Source organism: Bradysia coprophila (genome assembly GCF_014529535.1).
Source record: "Bradysia coprophila strain Holo2 chromosome X unlocalized genomic scaffold, BU_Bcop_v1 contig_35, whole genome shotgun sequence".
Taxonomy (NCBI): Eukaryota; Metazoa; Arthropoda; class Insecta; order Diptera; family Sciaridae; genus Bradysia; species Bradysia coprophila.
This window is the reverse complement of record NW_023503325.1, coordinates 537,926-557,862: the sequence shown is the minus strand read 5'-3', so window position 1 is coordinate 557,862 and position 19,937 is coordinate 537,926. Positions and strand designations below refer to the sequence as shown.

The window sequence follows — 19,937 nt, the reverse complement described above, 5'->3', positions numbered from 1 at the left end:
ACCCGAACTTTGACAACACGAATAACAACGATTTCATCCACAGTGATGAACATAACCTAAAAAGTCAATTTCTTTGTACATTTTTCGATTAAATTTTCGTCAGCCTGAAAGTTGAGGTTAAGTTGCCTTCTGTGTATGACATTTGACATTTCGAAATGACCGTGGAACAAGCCCATGCGTTATTATACGGGTTTTATAGTCACGCAAAGTCGGTTGACATTATCTGCATAAGAAACACGGCATATTAAATGATGACAAGCTGTCCAGCTGCTATTGTCATCTCAATAGTTGTCTGATCCCAGATTAAGAAAGTTGCTACATGCGTGACTTACTAAGTTATTTAGATTGCAATTACTTTTGATGCAATTGGTTGAACTAATCAATTGTAAGGTTATGTGAAGTAAAGCAATGCCCTAACATTTTTACTAATTTAAATTTTACCGATAAATTTTGTGTCGAAGTTTTCTCTTTTTTTATTAATTTCTCTTCAAATCTGTATTCAGTTATGGAAGGGTGTATATTCGCCTAAGGTTTTTGTTTTATCTTCAAATACAAGAAGACGAAGCACTCAAAACAAAAGATTCTTAAACATTCTTTGTCAGTTTGCCCCTATATAGGGTCAGTGTACTAGTCTCCGGTCACTTATGAGTATTCGGACAGCTTTGAATGAATGAAAGAACACTCGTACATGTCCGGAATTTTTCTTGATTTTCTTGAATTCAAGAAAATTCATGAAAAGTCTTGAAAATAAGCCCTGTTGGATACCAGTACACTGACCCTATTCAGTGAATAATTCACTTTAGATAGTTAGAGGTCAGAGGTATACGTTTCGAGGAGCTGATGTACTAGATTCTTACGGGAATTGTACTCATATTTCTGTGACATTTCAATTAGATATTTTAACACGTTGGAAATGGGAGTTTACTAAAAAATAGAACCGCATACCGAGTTTAGTAACTCTGACATTTTTAGAATTGTTTTACAATTTTGCTCAGATTGAGATAACTTAACTGGAAGCTTAACTGGAAATAAAATATTGCAAAACATTGCTTTCGCTCAGAAGTGTCCACTAGCGTATTTCTAATCGACTTGTCGTTTTTTTTTGTCCTAGTTTAGAGCGCCACAAAATATTGTCTGTGGTAACAGATTCCAAATAATTTTTTTTTTCACAATTTTGCGATCCATTTTACGTCCACGAAAATTCGTGGAACATAAAAGCGCGTTGGTTAGAGTGAAAAAAAGTATATTTCTACCTCTCTTACGTGAAACTTTGACGGATTTTCGTAGGCTTAAAATGGATCGGAAATTTTTGAAACAAATTTTTTTTGGAGTCTGCAGCCACATACACAATTGTGTGGTATCACTCTAAACTAGAAAGAGGAAGGTACAGTCAGAGGCTGTGATTGTGAAATTTCAGCATGAATTTTCTTCAGCTGATCCACCCATACAATCCAAACTGTTTATATCTGTTTAAACGGTTGAAACCGCTACACGCACACGCGTGGCAGTGATAAAGACGTGTAAACAGTTTTAATTGTTTGTGTAGATCAGCTGTAGAACAGCTTAAGCAAAGTCATGCTGAAATTTCACTGCCTCTGACTGCACCACAAGTCAATAAGAAATACATCTCCAGTTCACACTGTAGGTGGATCTCGAGGTGGACAATTTAATTTGACCACATTTTCGAAAGAATATTGTTGTGACAAGACTGAACGAATGGGCCATTGCGTTGAGAGGTTACATTTTGTTGTCCAATATTCTGTTTGTATTTAATGTTATTTAAGGAATCACAAAATTTCGATAGAACGTTCATTATTTACAGGGGTTTAATCACTGGTTTTTCTCTTTGAAGACAAATTACGTAAAACTAAAATCGAATGAAAAGCTGAATGACGATTTGTATTCCGGAATATGTTTCACCTAATCGGTTTTTTTCTTTGGGAGGGAAGGTTCATTCGACTCTATAATAGACACATAAGGGTCGTCTCTTCCCCACTTTTTTTCGGTTAAACATTCAATTACGCCGAGAAACAACTTCGTATATTATCAGTAGTGACATTAATCAACGTCTCAGTCCGTTATAAAAAAATGTTTCTTGAGTGAATGGAATGTCTAAAGTCTCGATACGCTCAAATCTAATACTGTCAAACTGTAACTCGTTTAAACGCAACGTCGTTTACAATTTCATTTACCTTATACCGAAATTCGATTTCATTTTAAAGTCTACAATTCCATTGCATTTACCGATGAAGACCAATCTGGCTAGGAAATTTAACGTTTTTTTTTTCGATTAGGAAGCTCTTTGCCCGTAGACTTATTGGCTTTAAAATGAAACTTTATTTAGACCGACAATTGCAGTTATTGTGGAAAAGAGAGGAAATGAAAATCATAGAGTCAATGAAGTCAGAATGACAATATATTGGGAAAAGTGTCTGGAACTTTGTCATCACCTCGACGAGAAAACAACTTAATGTTCGATTTTCGTCGAAGTGACAAGAAAGTTACTCAAATAGTTTACATGCACGAAACTGGTTGAACCTTGTTCGTCCAACGTGTTGTGCAAAGTCGATTTAAAAATTAAGTCGCAGCAAGAGTTTGATCTTAAGAACTAAATTTAGTCGTTAGGCTTTGCCGCTTTAGGTTGTCTGTGTGAAAAAGCCACGCCAATCAAATAATATTGTCAACGGGACTTCATCCAGTCATTAGTTCCTCTCTACAGACTTTTATTTCAATTCAAAATGTTGACATTTTACTTTTGTTTGTTTCGTAACATGGTGAAGCCTGAAAATAGTCTCAAAATGGACCAAAGAGTCACAAAGGACTTGACAAATGACCCCTGTCAGACTTTCAAAATACTTCAACAGCAACATTGATCTAGTTCACACGTTCAGAATACATTATTTTGAGCAAGAAATTGATAAACAGACGATCGTAGGACGTACATGCGTCGACTCTGTCCAACACAAACGTAAATAGATCGAGGATAACATCACTAAAAGGTGCAGTACATTTGTTGGAATTAATTTAGACCGTAGAAAATAGGAGATTCCAACTAAAGCGATATGGGGCGCTCACTGTGCTCTCGCCGCAAAATTTCGGTCTTGTACGGATTTCCTTTTTTTTTTTGCCCCGGGAAAAAGTGCATTGCTATAATATGTGTCTTAAAATGCCATCAAGTACACGATCCAAATTAGCTCCTAAGAACTTGGAGATTAAATCGGAAAGAAGGGAAGCTTTGCAAAATCTGAAAGCAGAAACCAAGATCAAAAATCCTTTATTTACTATTCCAAACAGCTACTACTTCTACTGTTGCTGGAATCTTCCAGTAAATTCTCATCGTGGAATTCATATTACCAGAAGGTGCAAAACCTAGGCTCGTTCCCTAAGAGTTTATAAACAACGGTCTCAGGTGCTAAGCCACAAGAACAGATAGGATCAATAGACCGAATCTATTTTTTGTAGGTGTTCGTTAAGCTTACAGTGAGGTTCGTTAATTCCCCACCACCAGCCTAATTTCCGATCTGATCAGTTTGGGAAGCTCTTCGCATAAGGACCCGGTGATAGTTGAATTGACCGACGTTTTAGTGATATTATCCTCAATAAAATGAGAAATTGTCGAGTAATTTGTCGCTCAAAATAATGTCTTTCAATTAAAGAGAAATTCTTTACTACAGTGGACGACTTTCAATTTTGTGCACTATTTTGATTCAGATGTTTGACCAGCTGATCCATGTAAACAAACCAATGGATATAAAAGAGTAGGAGGTAACGTCGACACGGCGCAAACGTAACTCGTGATAAAAATGAAAAGTCTCGTTTTCGTGTGTTAATTGACCTCGGCTTCGCCTCGGATCAACAAAATTCACACGAAAACTCTACTTTTCATCTTTTCATCCTTAGTTATGTAAAATACTATTTATTTCAATCTACCTTATAGTCTCTTTATGCCCATGTCATCCGTGTCTTCGAACTTCTCATTGGTTGAATTCCGATCGATTGAGCAACTCTTGCTGGTCAAAAGATTTCGATAGCATTTGTTTCATAGCACAGCTTTAGGCATTGCGACAGAAAGTTTATGAATTTTGGTATTCTGCTATGCAATATTCTAATGTCTCAAAATATGTTCGCACGATGCTAGTGATACCTTAGACTCACATGACACTCTCGTTAGTTATCGACAATAAACCAACCACTGTTGCCAGTTTTATCTACTCCTGATTAGAAAACTAACTGACTTTGTTTACGTGGACCAGTTGGTCAAACAGTTGAATCGAAATAGTGGAGAAATATTGTCCACTGTAATTTAAGGTGTTTGTACAGCCGGAGGATTCAATCGTCATTCGCAAGACATTCAAATCTAGTTCTTCTTTCTACTTTTCTTTTCACCGAAACAAAATGTTCAATTCATTATTTAAATTCAATTAATTCAATTAAATGAAATATCATTCCACCATCCAATGAATTTCTAGCCAAAATAGAATGCACAATTTTACAAAAAAAAAATGTTCAGAATTTAGGTTTTTTGTTTTTTTGTTTTGTTTTCAAAGGCACATTATATAACTTTGAAAATGAATTGCTAAAATTTTAATGACTTTTCTATATTTATAAAAATGTTTTCCCATTTTTTTTTTGTTTTGTTTACTCTTCACTCTCTCTTTTATATCTCTCTCTCCCCATCTCTCTATTTCTTCTTTTTTTAGTAATATTTTCAAAAATATATAAATTCAGTCTATATTTCAGAACGGCTGAGATTCACTCTTCATTGTCTTACACAACTATATAATTTATACTTTCTGTTTTAATACAATTTTCCCTTCTGTTCCCTTTATTGATTTGTTGTTTCTCTCATCTCCAACCCTCCAGGTTTATTTTCTCTCGTTTTAATTCTAGATTCTGTATTTTTCTTCGTTTACTATAAAATATTTATAAAAAAAAAATTATCAGTTATTAGTGTTTCATTAATCGTCAAAATTATAGATGCAGATGCAGTGTATACAACATTTTTCGTTATTAGTTTTTTTTTTGTTTTGTTTTGTTTAAATATATTTTCTTGTTTTGTTGGCTTGTGTTAAAGATGTATAAATGTTTCATATATATATATATGAGTTGTGTGTTTGTGTGTCCGTGTCTATACGGTTTTCTCCTTCCTTGTTTTCTTTTCATTTCTTCTTTTTTTTGTTAATAATTTTTTATAATAAATTTGCTATTTTCTATATCAACAGCTTATTACATATAAATATACCTTTTCTTTCTTCACTTAGTTTGTATTTATCGGTATTGATGTTTTCTCTATTTGTGGTCCCAAAAAAAAATATAAAAATTCTTGCTTTTTGTGTCGTTCTTGTTTCAGTGTTTCGACAAGTTGAGTGGGACATCTGCAAAATAAATCGAATTTCCGTTAATTAACACAGACGTGATATAAAAAATCTTAATTCGACTGCGGATAACACGCTTCAAATCATTGTTCTTCAAAAATAATGATTGATTCTTTTGAAAAACAGCCTTCAAAAATCGGACGCATTTTCCAGTCGAATTTTCTATATCCTACTTCGACCCTAGAAACCAAAACCACTTTCAAAAAAAATTATTCGAAGCTTGTGTGAACTTTAAAAGCAATTGTCCCTATCCGGGCTCAATAGTACATATGATTACCTTTCTAATGACAACCCCTACGACACTGTACGGTCTGCACGGCTCGTGTAAGCGGAGAATTTTTTGTAAGAAAAGGGCAAGTTTTCGGTTTTTGATCACCTTTCACCAGCCACACAAGTTTCGAAGTATTTTTTTGAAAGTGGTTTCGGCTTCTTTCTAGGGTCGAATACCATTCTTGTAACATATAGAAAATTCCACTGGAAAATGCGTCAGACTTCGTATCTATTCGTATATGGGAGAAATGATGGAAAATGGATATGAGGTAGATGGTTTCACCGAACACATTCAGCAGAGTAAATCGATGGTCTATGATGATCGCATACGCAATTTTACAAAGAAACAGGGATGCTTCTCAAATTTTTGACCAAAGAAGTGAAAACGTTGGCATTTTCACGCAAAAAATTTGTTTTTTTTTAAGTTGCTTTTTAAACCAAAAAGACTCCAGGGGTAAAAGTACAAAAATTTTTAAACAGCATCAGAGACAAAGAAGAGAATGAACCAGCAGGAATATACAAGATTATGTGCAATTCTTGTGATTCAAATTATTTCGGTGAATCACTACGTTTCGCTGAAAGAATAAACGATCACGGAGGAAATGTATGACGATACAAGTACAAGAAATCTGCAGTAGCAAGATATGTGATACGTACCAGAAATCACAAAATCGGTTGGGAAAATTCAAAAGAGGGTAATTACCACCTACGAAGCATCAAAGAAGGTTGGGCAATTCTGCAATACAACGGAAATTTATTGAACGTAGACAATGTTTTAGCTTCACGTTGAAGTTAATTGCGGCTTGTCAACCTTCGGCACCCTGGACTTTACTTAAATCGTCGAGGAATGCCTCCAAATATATTTCTAAAAATCTAGAATTCCGTTTTGGATTTTTAGAAATTTATTTGGAGGCATTCCTCGACGATTTAAGTAAAGTCCAGGGTGCCGAAAGTTGGCAAGCCGCAATTAACTTCAACGTGTCGAGCATGGGCTCCAATAACTCTAAAAATATCAGGCTTCACTCATTTCACTTAGTAAATTTAGGATAAAACTTTGTCTATTGTTTTCCTCACAATTTTTCTAATGAATTGAATTTTAAAGTTTGTTTAAAGTTAAGAGGCATCGGTGCTTTTCTGAAAAGGGGCGATTTTTTAATATTGGATTTTAGTTTTCTTTTGACGATATCTTTCCATCAGAATCCTTTTTGAAAAAAGTTCGACCGCAATTCCGACCACGAATGTGGTAGCTTTCAACAGAAAATACATTTTGTTGTAGCAGTTGTAGCAGTGTGAGACACGCAAATGTATAGGTTACAATTTTAGCTGATCACCGATACCTCTTAAATAATTTTAAAAGACGAGAAAAGTACGTCAGCAGAACAAAAACATTCTAACAGTGGGAAATATTACTTTCTTCTTGCGGCAACTTATCTCAATTGGTCGAGGTAATTCTTGTAAGTTATGTTTAATCGATGTAAAAAATCATTCTAGCAAACAATTGGTTCTACGGCTCCTCCAAAATGTACAGATTTCTTTTTATAAAATTGTGCAGTCGCCTACATAAAATTTCGAAATGGCCGTTGAGTTCAAACTGTTTGAAGAAATTCTTCTGATTGATGGTGTGCCCAATTATATTGGGACTGTAGAATGAGTGAAAGTGGGTGTTTAGGCATACCAACATTTGTTTGCTTAGAACTATGTGTTATGTCGAAGCCGTCGAAATTTCCTTTATTAAATTGGCATCTATCTCTCATTCTGAATGTCTATTTCCTCCTATTTCTACAAAAGGTAAATGCAACGTAGGGTATGTCTCTGCTCGTTTTTGCCATGTAACGTACATAACGAAGTAATTTCAGTCTCAAATTTTGTACTCTTTCCTCGCTTAGAGTACCATCGGCGATCTTTAGTCTGAGATATTTATTTCAATGACGTTTAAAAAAACTGTTTCAGATCGTATGAAAAATAATTGATTTAGGTCAAAAAATCACGAAAATAACTTAAAAAGTTACGAGCTTTTTAAAATTGGGAAGATTGGTCTCTCCTAGTTCTCTTAGCTCGCCGTAAGATATTTGGTCCTTACATTCAACGACTGGGAAACAATTAGAGGAATTATTAGAAAAAACAGTCTGCCATAGCAGTGGGAAGCAAAAATTTAGTTCCAGACCTAGACTTGAAGAGAGATTCACCATATTAGTTTTAGTAATAAATAAAGCAGCAGCTGAATTAGCGGTTGAAAAGATTGGTGAAAATTTGACTATTACTTCTATCGGTTCCCTTGGTTCCTCTGCATCTAAAACGCGAACAACAAGAAACACTGAACCTGAACATGCATGTAGTGTCACGATAAAGGAAGAATGTAGCTTTCTATGAAATATAAATTCGAGATTCAGTTGGTCTCTTCTCGAATAATTCCGTGCACTCGTTGAGATTTGAACTAACACAAAGACAAATTTAGTATCATTGGAAGGAGATGCATTGAATTTTGGCAGGTATGAGATCATTGCAAGGAACGTTTTTCATTCACTTGAAAAGTCAACAAAAGATCAAAAACAAAAATGTGTCAAAAAAAATCAAAATCGTGTCTCACCAGAATTCGTTTCCTCTTGTTTGATTCGAAATGATAAGATATTATCGGCAGGTTGATTGTTATTAGGCACAGATCCCCATGGACCGTTTGTGGCCATTGGCGGATTTGGATGCATGCTGGCATAAGTTGCCAGCAACGGATTCGACAGTCTGGAGGGCGGTGCTGCGGCAAAGTGCATATAGTCACGGTAGAATCCAGCTACTGCCAACGAATGATAGTAAACTGGTGGTGGTGGAATATAGGAACCGGTTGGTGGAATGCCGACGGCCGAATGATGTGGCGGCGGAAACATGTACATCATGTTTTGCTGGTACGCTTGCGCATTTGATCGCAGTGCATTTGACTCGATTTCCAGTCGAGATAGTACGGACGAACTGTTTGTGGTGCTGATTTGTGGCTGGTAATCTTTTTCGTAGTGCTGGTTCGACGGGTCCGGAGACGTTGCCGAACTACCGGCTGTCGATAGAATGGATTTCATGCCGCCTCGATCGCAGTCCTTTTTGCTGGAGTCGTTGGTGGACATTGGCTTGTAGAAAACGTCATTGGATTTTGGCTCGGCGCTTAGGGACGACACCGGTGAACCGTATTGCTGTCTGTGTGCTGAATTTTTGGTTGTCGGTACGGTGCGACTACTACCGCCACCTCCAATTATCGATTGAGCGTCGTGACTCAATTCTGTCTTTTTCTTAATACTAGTCGATGTGGCGACCTTACTTTTGTTTGTACTGTTGGAATTAGTCGATGTGGAATACATGGACGATGATTTATTGGAACTAAAGTGTTGCGGTGATACTTGCGAATAGCCGGACGGCGAATATCGTGAATATGGTAATGGTGAACTACTTTCCTGAGTCGATGTCGTCGACACATATTGCTGATTGGGAGATCTGGTTGAAAGATTGGAAAGAAATAGTGCAGACTCCGTCGAATATGGTGGCGATAATGATCCCCGCGAAGACACTGACATATACGGATGGAATCCGGCCGACGATGGTGGTGGTGGATACTGAACGTTATACGGTCGGTAGCGCGCGTACGTTTGTTCGGGACTGGGACTCAAGTCGGGCGAATGATTGTTTCGGCCGTAACTGATCGGCGAACTCGTCGACGGACTCCGATTGAAATTGTTTTGAAGACTTGACGGTGTGGCATTCCTGCTCGGAGTTTTGATGGAATTGTTCGGATTGTATGACGGAGATTTTTTTCGCGTACTGAATGCCGACGACATTTTTTGCGGCGTTTGATGGAATTGCACCGGTGATCCTTTGTTGTTGTTGTTATTAGCACCCGAATCATTTTTGATACTGTTGTTGTTGTTGTGACCTAACAGGGATGTTATGCTGTAACTGCTGACTGGCCGAGGCGCAGCCTGCGTTGTCGGAATGGTATCCTTACTATTGCCATTGCATATACTTGAATGACTATTCGTTGTAGTGGCATTATGTAAGTCACCGGGCAACGACACGTCATTCGATGCGGTGTGATTGTTCCCCGTGTGCTTGGTACGTGGTTTCTTCTTGGTTGACTCAAATTCATCCAGCGACACCTGTTCGAGTTCTCGGAGAATTCGTTTGCGCGGTGACATATGCTGGTGATTATTGAGATCAATTCTCGAATTGTTGGCATTCAAATGATTCGCCACCGTCGCTGTGTTGGCGTTGGAATTGTTCGACGCCGATAACAATATGCCCGGAACTCGGTCAATAAGCTTCTGCAGAACGTCGCTCAGCTTCGTCCTATTCAAAATCTTATTGTTCGCACGGCGTCCATTGCTCACGGATGGTTCCGTTTTTATTTTGATCGGTTTTTGTATCACTGATTTATCATCACTGTCGTTGGCAACCACATCCGGTGGTTCTTCTTTCACGCGTATCTGTGAATTGTGTTCGTGCTCATCGGTTTTCTTATCAACTAATTCATTGTCATTGTTTGGAATATTTGTGACTGTATCGTAGGGACGTCTGCGTTTCTTTTGTGCGATTTTGTACAGTTTCGATGAAGACGACAAATCGGTGCACCGACGAAAGTACATGCACATTTCGTTGGATATATTCCGACGGGGCGTTGACTGCTTCCAGCAATGATCTCTTTGCCATGGCGACGATTGTATGGAACTGTTATCATCTGAAACTGAAATATTTGGTCAGACGGTTTGCCGAGGTGCGATATAAAAAGACGGGTTATCAATTACCACTTAATGATGCCGAACTTTCGTGTTTGGTATTCTGTGGAATATTTGTGGCAGGCGGTGGAGCTGATGGCGGCCAATACGTTTTCCGTGGCACAGCGACCCAACCAGAACGATCGCCTTCTCTTCTCGACCGCGCCAACTCCAAAATAAATTTTCCATCTGCAAATAGAAATCGGAACCGTTTAATACGAACGAACATCCTTCAACGATACAAGTGGGCATAAAAGTGTGAAAAGTCTCAAAATGATGTCAATTGAGGGCTTTGTATTCTTGTAACCTGTTAGAAGCACGAACTAAAGGGAAGCACCGGACGACAGGGTTTTGGTTACTTTCTTCATCGGCTTAAAAATAGATTCGTGGAATCAGTTACCACTCCCAATCCGAATGGAATACATTTCAAACGTTTGCTGCTATTGAGAAAAACATAGGGACAAGTCTCTTAATCGGTTGATCGGACATCATCCAGTATCAAATCGTTGAATTTACCTCTCCTCTCGCTCATATATTTGTCCATTTTTGGAAGTTTCCGTTCATAGGACACGGCTTTGGTACACTTGTGAAATCGAACAATATGAGATCATGTAAGATATGCTCACAGAGCTAAGCTAAGATCGAGATGCTGCGTTGTCCATTCTTAAACGTATACTACAAATCGGATTACAATGGAAAACGCAGCATAAGTGTCGAGCACAGCAACTCAAAAATGCTCGTGTGCTTTCGGCCTTAAATTTGGAAGGTGTGGGAGCAATGCATGAAATTTGCCGAAATTAGAATTGATTTTGTTTGTGGAAATTGGATGTGGATCTGTTGAAGCTTGACATATGGACATGAAATAGTCAGACATTTACATGGCAGGTCGAGTTTTCGTGTGAATTTTGTTGATCCGAGGCAAAGCCGAAAAATTGACTTTTCATTTTTATCTCGCCTTTTGAAGGCGTCGAAAGAAGTGTGTATTGAAACTCGAAATTTCCATGTTCCAAGCACTACTTTCGACGCCCTTAGCATGTAAAATCCATTACATAACTCGGGATATAATGAAAACTCTCGTTTACGTGTGTTTATTGACCTCGACTACACATCAGATCAACGAGTATAAATATTGGAAATTGCATTTCGAGGGCCACAAAATGCAATTTTCAGTCGTTTTCCCGAGATAAAATACAACATTTTTCACAACAAAGGCCTTTGACAACAAAGTTTTAGTGGAGGGGAGAGGGTAGAAAATGACTATTATCTCGTCTGTGTTGTGAAAACAATATTATCAATGTTATCAACCATACTCTTACTTTTGCCTAATATTCCGCTTAAAAAGAGGCTTTTCAACAGCAGAAATGTCAGGTGAACAGCAGTTAGAACAGTAGCTCCTTTACTAACAATGTTAGATTCATTACGGACGGGATGGCTCAGTCGTGACGTTCTCGCCTTCCAACAAAATGATCCGGATTCGAATCCCCTGTCAGACAATTCCACATGGAATTTTTCTAGCGATTAATTGGCAACGTCCACTCAAGCCTCAGAATTTGGGTAGTTGCAGTGTGTTTGGTGGCTGTAACTGAAAGGCTCGTATGACGTAACCCAAATACGATGAAATTGTGTGTAGCCTACATTTAGGCGAGATATCTGTTAAGCACCTAACTTTCCTCACAGAGTATTTGCATTCTTCGAGGTGTGGTGCCTATGAAAGGCTGTTAGTGAAATCTCTAAACGAACAAATCAATCAATCAAATCAGTCGATAGTAAGAAAGTGGAAAAGTCAAGATCAAAATCGCTTCTCCCTACAATTTAATGTAACGTGAGTACAATATGCTGTAGCAACTGCAACATCCAAACCGTTTGATCAAACTATGAATATTGAATAATCTTATGTTGGAATGGTGCACATACATTCATTTCAAGTGTAACAAAATGCCACCAGTTTAACTACTGCAATTAGACAGTTTAAAACGACATTTGTGTGTGTGTGTGTGTGTGACTCTAGAAATTATCTAATCTGACAATGAGTGGCATGCACTATCCAAGCCACCACAACAACTGGTGTTAATTCTGTACAATTACTGTTGATGACATGTTTATGTTATTAATGGCATAATCTAGCCTCTCTAGCGTTGAATCGAAATAGTGGCTCGCTGCACATACGAGTCAACTTGGTAGTGCATTTTGTAATTGGCGATTTTTTAGTGCGATAATTTGAATGCAAAGTTTTCAATTTTTTTAATGTGTGCCAATCACATGCTGGCGCTGGGTCAGTGGTGATAAATTGAATTTAAAGAAATATTAGTGAGGAGAAAAGAGAAATGGACAATTGGGTTCACTAGCGCCTAATCAATTACTGTAGTCTTTAGCAAGCTATAATTGTTAGCAGGGTAGACGTAGAATGAATAAATTTAAGACTGAACGTGATTAGTAGTGTGGAACAATGCCACAACCACATCTTTTCCATAAACGACATTAAAATCCTTCCAATTACTGTACAGTTCAATAGTTGGTATCCAATAACGACGATGTTAACAAGAGAATTTGGCTGAAAGTGATGAAAAACGAGAGCAACAGAAATAGTGTGTGGGAGTATGTTGTAGCTGCTTAGGATCTCTATACGACCAGATTGCTGTAACACATTTACTCTTCAATTGGATGTCTGTTTCACAGCGACAAATTTTTTAAATTCAAAAAGATTTATAGAAAACCCGATACGAACGGGACACATGAATATTAGGAACTCTCTAAGACAAGCAAAGTGTTTGATTTCCTTCTCGAAGAAATGTAAACTTTCAACGACGGAAGGTGTAAACTACTGTCGAGCATAACAACTCCCGTGGATAGCCTGAAGTATCACGACCAGTGCGATAATTCTCAATATTTGGCTATCCACGACTGCCGAAAATTAAACCTACTGAGGATTAGGATTCCGTTCAAATGGTTCTGTGACTCATTCAATCGATTGCGGCACAGCAATAACACGACTCATGGTTTATCATTTTCAATTGTAAATGGTTGAGTCCTACATCCCACAACCACGCAATGCAGCTCCGAATCAGGTATAATAATAACAGCGTATGGTTGTGCTCAGCCGGTAGATCACACTTAAGTGATGGGTTTGGCTACCAGTACTGCTATAGCTAAGAAAGCATACATGGTATTGCGCGATTGCACCTTAGTACCTATAGCAGTACTAAACCCACTAAACGGCAGAAGGCGTAGAATACCGACAACTTCCCAACAATGTCTTGACCGGTAAGCCGTGTGAAAGCTATACACACATTACACCATGTTTGAACTATTTCAGCCAACTGTGTATTTGTGTAAACGTCTGACAACCGATTTTTGTTCTGCTACGATTCAGTTTCGAACCCTCACACTGGCAACTCAATCGAGTTAACGAGTTAACCATAATGAGATTTCGATGCCTTTGGAATCTAATGTTCCCAATGGAGTGTAGTCCATCTGTATTTCACACTTTGGAATCAGGTAAAACAGAAAAATCAAAACCAAAACTTTGTAAAAGATTTGAAACAAAACTCCCTGTCTTTGTAAATTAGCTTCGGTGACTAGCCGGAGCTCGTTGATTGTACAATGTAATGTATGCAATACTTAACTGAATTGTACAAATCGATTGTCTCTTTACAGAAGTCAATTACGAAACACACGATATTGTAGAAGGTTGTTCAATGAATCTTCTGGATTTGTGACAAGTTAAACAAGCTTTAAGTTACGCGTAAAAGATTTCGTTGCAAGATGATTTAAAACAGAAAAGGATTTTAAACGATCCGAACCCTTAACCTTTATGGCAACGACACTGGATTGTTGCTTATTTTAACTATTGACTATTTAACTACTCAACTTTTATTTCTATTTTGAACTTTAATTTTTCATTGATTTTCTCTTAAACATTTGTTCCTGTGCGTTGCTTAGTCTTATTGTTCGACGTCCTATATTTTATCATCGAATTTTGATGTTAAAATGGAGCTTTATTATGGACACACCAGCAGGGAGTTCTAATTCTACCCATTGATGATTAATAATTAAGTTAATGAATAAACCAGGTATAACTGCACTTTACATGTACATGTACACTGTAGATTGTACAGGTATTTGAAACACTCTGATTGAGTCAAATATTATTCTACTATTTTCCTATAAATGAACAATTCAACAGTTGAGCCCCCATCCCCATGTCAAACGTTTTCAACAAGCTTTGAACAACCCATGCACTGGAAACATTCATCGTTAACTTCATTAATCCTGTGAAACATCTTTATGATACTGATCGAACAGTATGCATTTGAGTATGGTTTCCACCCAACAAAAAGTACTCTGTGTGAGAGCCGTGAGCGAACTGTCAAGGAAACAAAACGAACATTGAACAATTTCAATTTTGTCTCTCACACGGAGTACTTTTTTGGTAAGTGGAAATCAAGCCTTACTTTTACCGATAAAAATTTTATTAGTCTCCGTCTACACCCTAGACTTTAGATGCTAAGCGAAAATATTTGAAATAGAAATTGTCGTAAAATTCTGTTATTGTAAACGAAACGGGTGATGAGTACCCAATGACCATCCATTTGCCGGTGTTGAAATTAGTCTAACATTTTAATGAAAGTTTTTGTTTAAATAATCCACGAGATGCGACATTCCAACTGATCTAAAGCTTGAGTGTGGTTTTAACTCAACATAATACCCTCCGTGAGAGAGTCGTAAGAGAGCGAGCTGTCAAGTAAACAAAGCAAATAAAAAAACGATTTTGTCTCTTTGGTAAGTTGAAGTCAAGCCTTAATGTCCGATGTTGTATTTTTACACATAAAATTGTGGATCAATATTGGCGGATTTTTTTAAAATTACCGCCCGGTCAAACTTTGATTCTTTTCCCATTCGAATGCTACCCCGAAAGTAAGACCTGACATTCATAGAGGCCTCGCAATAAATGATGTAAAATTCATATTTACATTCAGCAAAATTTGCCAATTTAATATCACTTTTTATCAGCGACAAAAAAAAAATAATAAAAAACAGAAACTAAAACGACTTTTTAATTCAATTCAAGGATAATTTTAGAAATGCTACATGACTCATACGAACGAAAAGTCACAGCTTTAATCAAAATTGTCGCAAAAAGTTTTTCTTTTCTGAATTATTTTATTATCTTTTTCCATTTCGAATAGATTAAGGCGCTGGTTTGCATTACATAACCTCATTTATCGCCTATCATGACTACACTTATCATTCATTTAACGGATTCAATACGATCACAAAATACAACAGTGACGTATTAAGCACAATCGCATCAAATTAACCTTTCAAAAATGGCCAACGTATGCGGATGTATTCATCGAATCTGATTCTTCTTTGATATTTGATGCAAAATCTTTTACTTCATTGGTTGAAACATGAATTTTGCTATTCAAGAAGACCCCAGTCGGTATTTGAATGATTTTTATTTGTCGTTGTCGGTAAATCACCGTTTTCCAAATGCTTTCGTATTCTACTTGTGAAACTCAGTAGCTCTGTCCGTTAAACCGATTTATCATTGATAGGGACATATTGGCAAACACTTTCCCTCTACCCTCTTTTCAAATTCCATCAGTTAAAAGCACCACATTATGAGTCCCAGTACTTCGTACGGTGATAATAGACCTGTGCCAAAATTGTTCAACGAATTGTTGGCAAACAATGTTTTCATCACAGAGTGAACAGAGGAAAATTGATAGGAGATTGTAATTGATTTTCATTTGTAAGTTTACTAGTGCCGAAGATGTACAAACAGTGGATTTGAGATTTGTCCTGACACGCCACCATTACGGTCCTTCAACCCATTTTCCTAGTTGCTAATCATAACAACATCGGTGCTCACTGTGCGAAATGCAACCGATTTACAGTGAAAGATAAACAAATGAAATGAGCTGTGCCATTGTTGTGTCTGTTTAAGAATAATTTAACCTAAATAACTAACAGAAACCGAGAGTGTGGCTGTTTTTAAAACGAAATTTCTGGGAAAAGCAAAATTGTGTTTAAGTTACACATATGAAGCGCAGACGTTGGTTAAATCTGGGAAAGTTTGAAAGTTTCGTATAATGTTATGAGCTCTGGAAGGTGGAGTTAAAAGGAAAAGAAATAAATTAGCGAAGAGAAAACATTCTCAGATATACAAGGAAACGTGCCATTCTTACGTAGAAAATGCAGTTACGTAAAGTTAGGTAAAGTAGGGTTATACAACACTTTTCTTGCGGATAATTCGAAATTGATTTTTTGACAATGGATCCAATTAGATCCATTTAGAAACTATAAATGTTGCTCTGACCCAAGCCTAAGGGTCTCAGGTTAATAAATTGCAATGTTAATTGTGAGATAGAGGCAGAGAATCTGGAAAATTGATTTGCTAAATTTCTTTTAAATTTTTTTTGTTGCAAACTTTACAGTCAGATGGACTGAAATTTCAGCATGATTTGCTTCAGCTGTTTTTCAGCTGATCCACACATGCAATCAAAGCTGTTTTTACTTGTTTATACGGTTGAAACTGCTACACGCACGCCCGTGGTAGTGATAAGACCGCATATAGAGTTATAGAGTTTTGATTGTTTGTGTGGATCAGCTGAAACAAATTCATTATGAAATTTTACTGCCTCTAACTGTAGCAAATTTATCAAATCATTTTTCCAAAAATAGGCCCTGGTTATCAACGACAGTTCCAGTGATAATATTTCTGAACAACCAGAAATCGTAAAAATATCTCAATTCGACGTCAATGAGGAACAAGATTTTTCTGTACCGGTTGTTAATGCCTATGACAGTTACATGTGTTCGAAAATCTACTTCTTCATCTGTTGTCCTTAACATAAAATCTACAAAATAGGGTAACGTGTCGCTTGTCATATTTCTATGATAAAAGTGTTAGAATCGGAGTTTTCCCAAAAACAAACCTCCTAAATTCTGCTGGAAACGACCCAGGGCGTAGATCCTCGTCGCATTCGTAACTTGACAGTTCTTATAGGATTTTATACATGCAACTGTCAAGTTACGAATTTTTAAGTTTCCACTCCACTCAACAAAAAAGTACTCCGTGAGAGAGCGAGCTGTCAAATAAACCAAGTAAAAATTGAAAGAATTCAATTTTGTCTCTCACACGGAGTACTTTTTTGGTAAGAGGAAATTAAGCATTAAAGTTACGAACGCTACGAGAATCTACGCCCAGAACGGATGAACTGATAAAAGTTACTGAACGTCGTAAAATCGTAAAATGTGAATCTAGAGGCCAAATTTTACGAAATATGTGCAGTCCGGTCCACCTAAAAAATCTGCGTAATTACTAGGAATGTCTTCCGTTCGAAAAGCCGGGGAGGATATTTTGAGAACGATTAATTTAACGTTTTTTTTTGGAATGTAACGGTATGTTCTCACGAGAAGCGAAAGCGAAAATGGGACACAGACAATCTGAGAAAAACACCGGATGTAGGATATGCTGTCATACATAAAATCGGTCGATTTGATTACTCCCCCGGCATTTAATTGTAGTCGCAGTACCGCAAAAATACTATTCTGTTAATCCGAAAAATGACAGTCCGAAATCGGAACCGCATCAACATTAATATTGGACTTTGTATTTGCGGCATTTTCATGCAAAACACACCACAGCGTAATCTTATTTACAATATTTACTTTTGACATTTCAATGCAACAATCCGCACATCTCTAACAATGGAAAAACAAAAAACACAGAAACGACGAAACAACAGAACGAAGAAACAAAAAAAAAACAAAAAAATGAAATGATAAATCCACCGAAAACCCATCCCAAACGACATAAACAGAAATTAAATTAAATAATTTGGTTCGAATGTGTCTTTTACCTTTGAAGAACTGTAATCGCCCACCTAACGAGGAACCATTATTATTTTGTTTACTGTTCGATGCCAACACACCATTTAAATTTAATTCTGTGGTTGAAGTTTTATCCAATTGATTCCTGCGATAGTTGAAACTGTGTAAAGCTGCATCATTTATTCCATTTCTGATTGATTCGCTCTCCTCTGTCATCTTTGCACATTTTGTTTCAAAAAATTATTTGAATTTTTTTGGTTTAAATATAAAATTGCAAAAAATTACGATGTAAATAGCATCATTTTGTTGGTTAATTTTTTTTTTATTATGGAAAAATTTAACCTTAAACCACTAATTTTTCGATTTTCTGACGTTTCACACACATTATTAGATTGGGATGTTTGGGATGTTATGGATATATGTATTAATTTCACTGTACCCGTACGTACGCGGGTCCTTTCACGAACGAAAATAATTAAACGCAAACTGAAGTGGCTACATAAAACTTCGTAAATTGTTTTTGTTTCCTACACTTGATGGAATCAAAAAAAAAAACGCACAGAAGACACCAAAAACATATGAGCGGACATACAAAACACTTTAAATTATAAATTGAACGACTGAAGCACTTCGTTTTCGGGCTATCAATAGTTTTGTCCGGCTACAAAATACAATTGTTTGCTACAAAATTGAATTGGGAAAATCATATGTTCACAATTAAAATCGCACGTTCACTGTTGAAATTTTGTGTTTCAATATTTTTTTTTTCTTCTTCTTCTCCTCTCTTGTAGTTTCCAAGTCAATCACCTGCTGACTCTAAACTGGATAATCACCGAAATAACTGAAAAACGTTTTTAGTTTGTTGTACAATTGAAGTCACACGGCTAATCACAATCATTTTAATTAACTTCCAGTTTTTACGCCACTACAAAGTAGTTTTTAATTCTTATTTTACCGGACTCTATATTAGATTATATCCCACCTATTCTCTTTGATTTCGTTCCATTTTCATCCGTTCCATTTAGTTTCGGCCATTTTAATTTCGAATTTCAAATGGACGAGCGCCACCTATTCGTATTGTCATTGTACTGTTATGCAACATTTTTGGGATTTGAAAAAAATTTTAAGCTGTTTTCGTTTCGTTTTGCCTCCATGTACTTGACATATGGCATTTCCGGAGCACATTGCTTGAAATGATAACTCTTACGTAAACGGAGGTAAAACGGATGACTCTGAGACCACCTTTATTATAAGCAAAGTTTAGATGCCTCCGTTGCATAGAACGTTGTATGAATATCGGTGCAACGGTTATTTGTGTATCTGTTTTGGACGATTGATTTTAGGCAATTTCGCGGATTGTAGGCCGAACGAAGTGAGGCTTACAAGCGAAAGTGCCTTAAATCAACCGTCCCAAACAGGTGCACATGTAAGTTTTCATGCAGAGGGCCGAAAACCCGAGAAAATTCGAAAAGTTGCCCTCATTTTCGGCCCCGAAGCATGAAAAGTATTTTGAATGCTTGCAAAGAGAACCGAAAATAAAAACTGTCAATTCGAGTGGCGAAGGTTACTTTCGCCCAACGCACTTCAAGCAAAAGTGATCATAGTCGACAGCTGCCAGATAGAGGGCTATTTCGTATGAGATGGTTTTTTACAGTTTTGTGATACACTTTCAAGTTTAAGTACCCTATTGAGAGCACCACTCATG

At 37.0% G+C, this 19,937-nt stretch overlaps 1 protein-coding gene and 1 long non-coding RNA gene across 3 annotated transcripts; both read right to left on the bottom strand.

Moving 5' to 3' along the window:
• Positions 1–476: 476 nt before the first annotated feature.
• LOC119069481 (protein hairless) lies at positions 477–19,255 on the bottom strand. 2 transcript variants are annotated; one of them, XR_005086340.1, is made up of 5 exons: positions 18,262–19,255; positions 10,424–10,582; positions 8,233–10,362; positions 3,370–5,375; positions 477–3,312 (listed from the first exon to the last, which is right to left on the bottom strand). XR_005086340.1 is itself a non-coding variant. In XM_037173548.1 (4 exons), exons 1-4 carry the CDS (start codon positions 18,446–18,448, stop codon positions 5,347–5,349), a joined length of 2,505 nt encoding a protein of 834 aa, XP_037029443.1. In that variant the 5' UTR covers positions 18,449–19,255; the 3' UTR covers positions 477–5,346. The 2 variants fall into 2 exon arrangements, 1 of the variants encoding a protein (XP_037029443.1); XM_037173548.1 differs by having other exon boundaries at positions 477–5,375.
• On the bottom strand, positions 11,122–17,445 carry LOC119069525. The gene is made up of 3 exons (XR_005086348.1): positions 17,434–17,445; positions 12,055–12,058; positions 11,122–11,145 (listed from the first exon to the last, which is right to left on the bottom strand). It is a non-coding gene; the product is annotated as an uncharacterized LOC119069525 (long non-coding RNA).
• Positions 19,256–19,937: the final 682 nt, after the last annotated feature.

What these genes read in the sequence shown, in the direction of transcription:
- LOC119069481 (XM_037173548.1), bottom strand. Translation starts at nt 18,448, where the DNA reads ATGACAGAGGAGAGCGAATCAATCAGAAATGGAATAAATGATGCAGCT. An exon ending in GCGATTACAGTTCTTCAAAG is followed by an intron (nt 10,583 to 18,261) that starts GTAAAAGACACA and finishes TTCTATTTGCAG; the next exon opens with ATGGAAAATTTATTTTGGAG. An exon ending in AAGTTCGGCATCATTAAGTG is followed by an intron (nt 10,363 to 10,423) that starts GTAATTGATAAC and finishes CAAATATTTCAG; the next exon opens with TTTCAGATGATAACAGTTCC.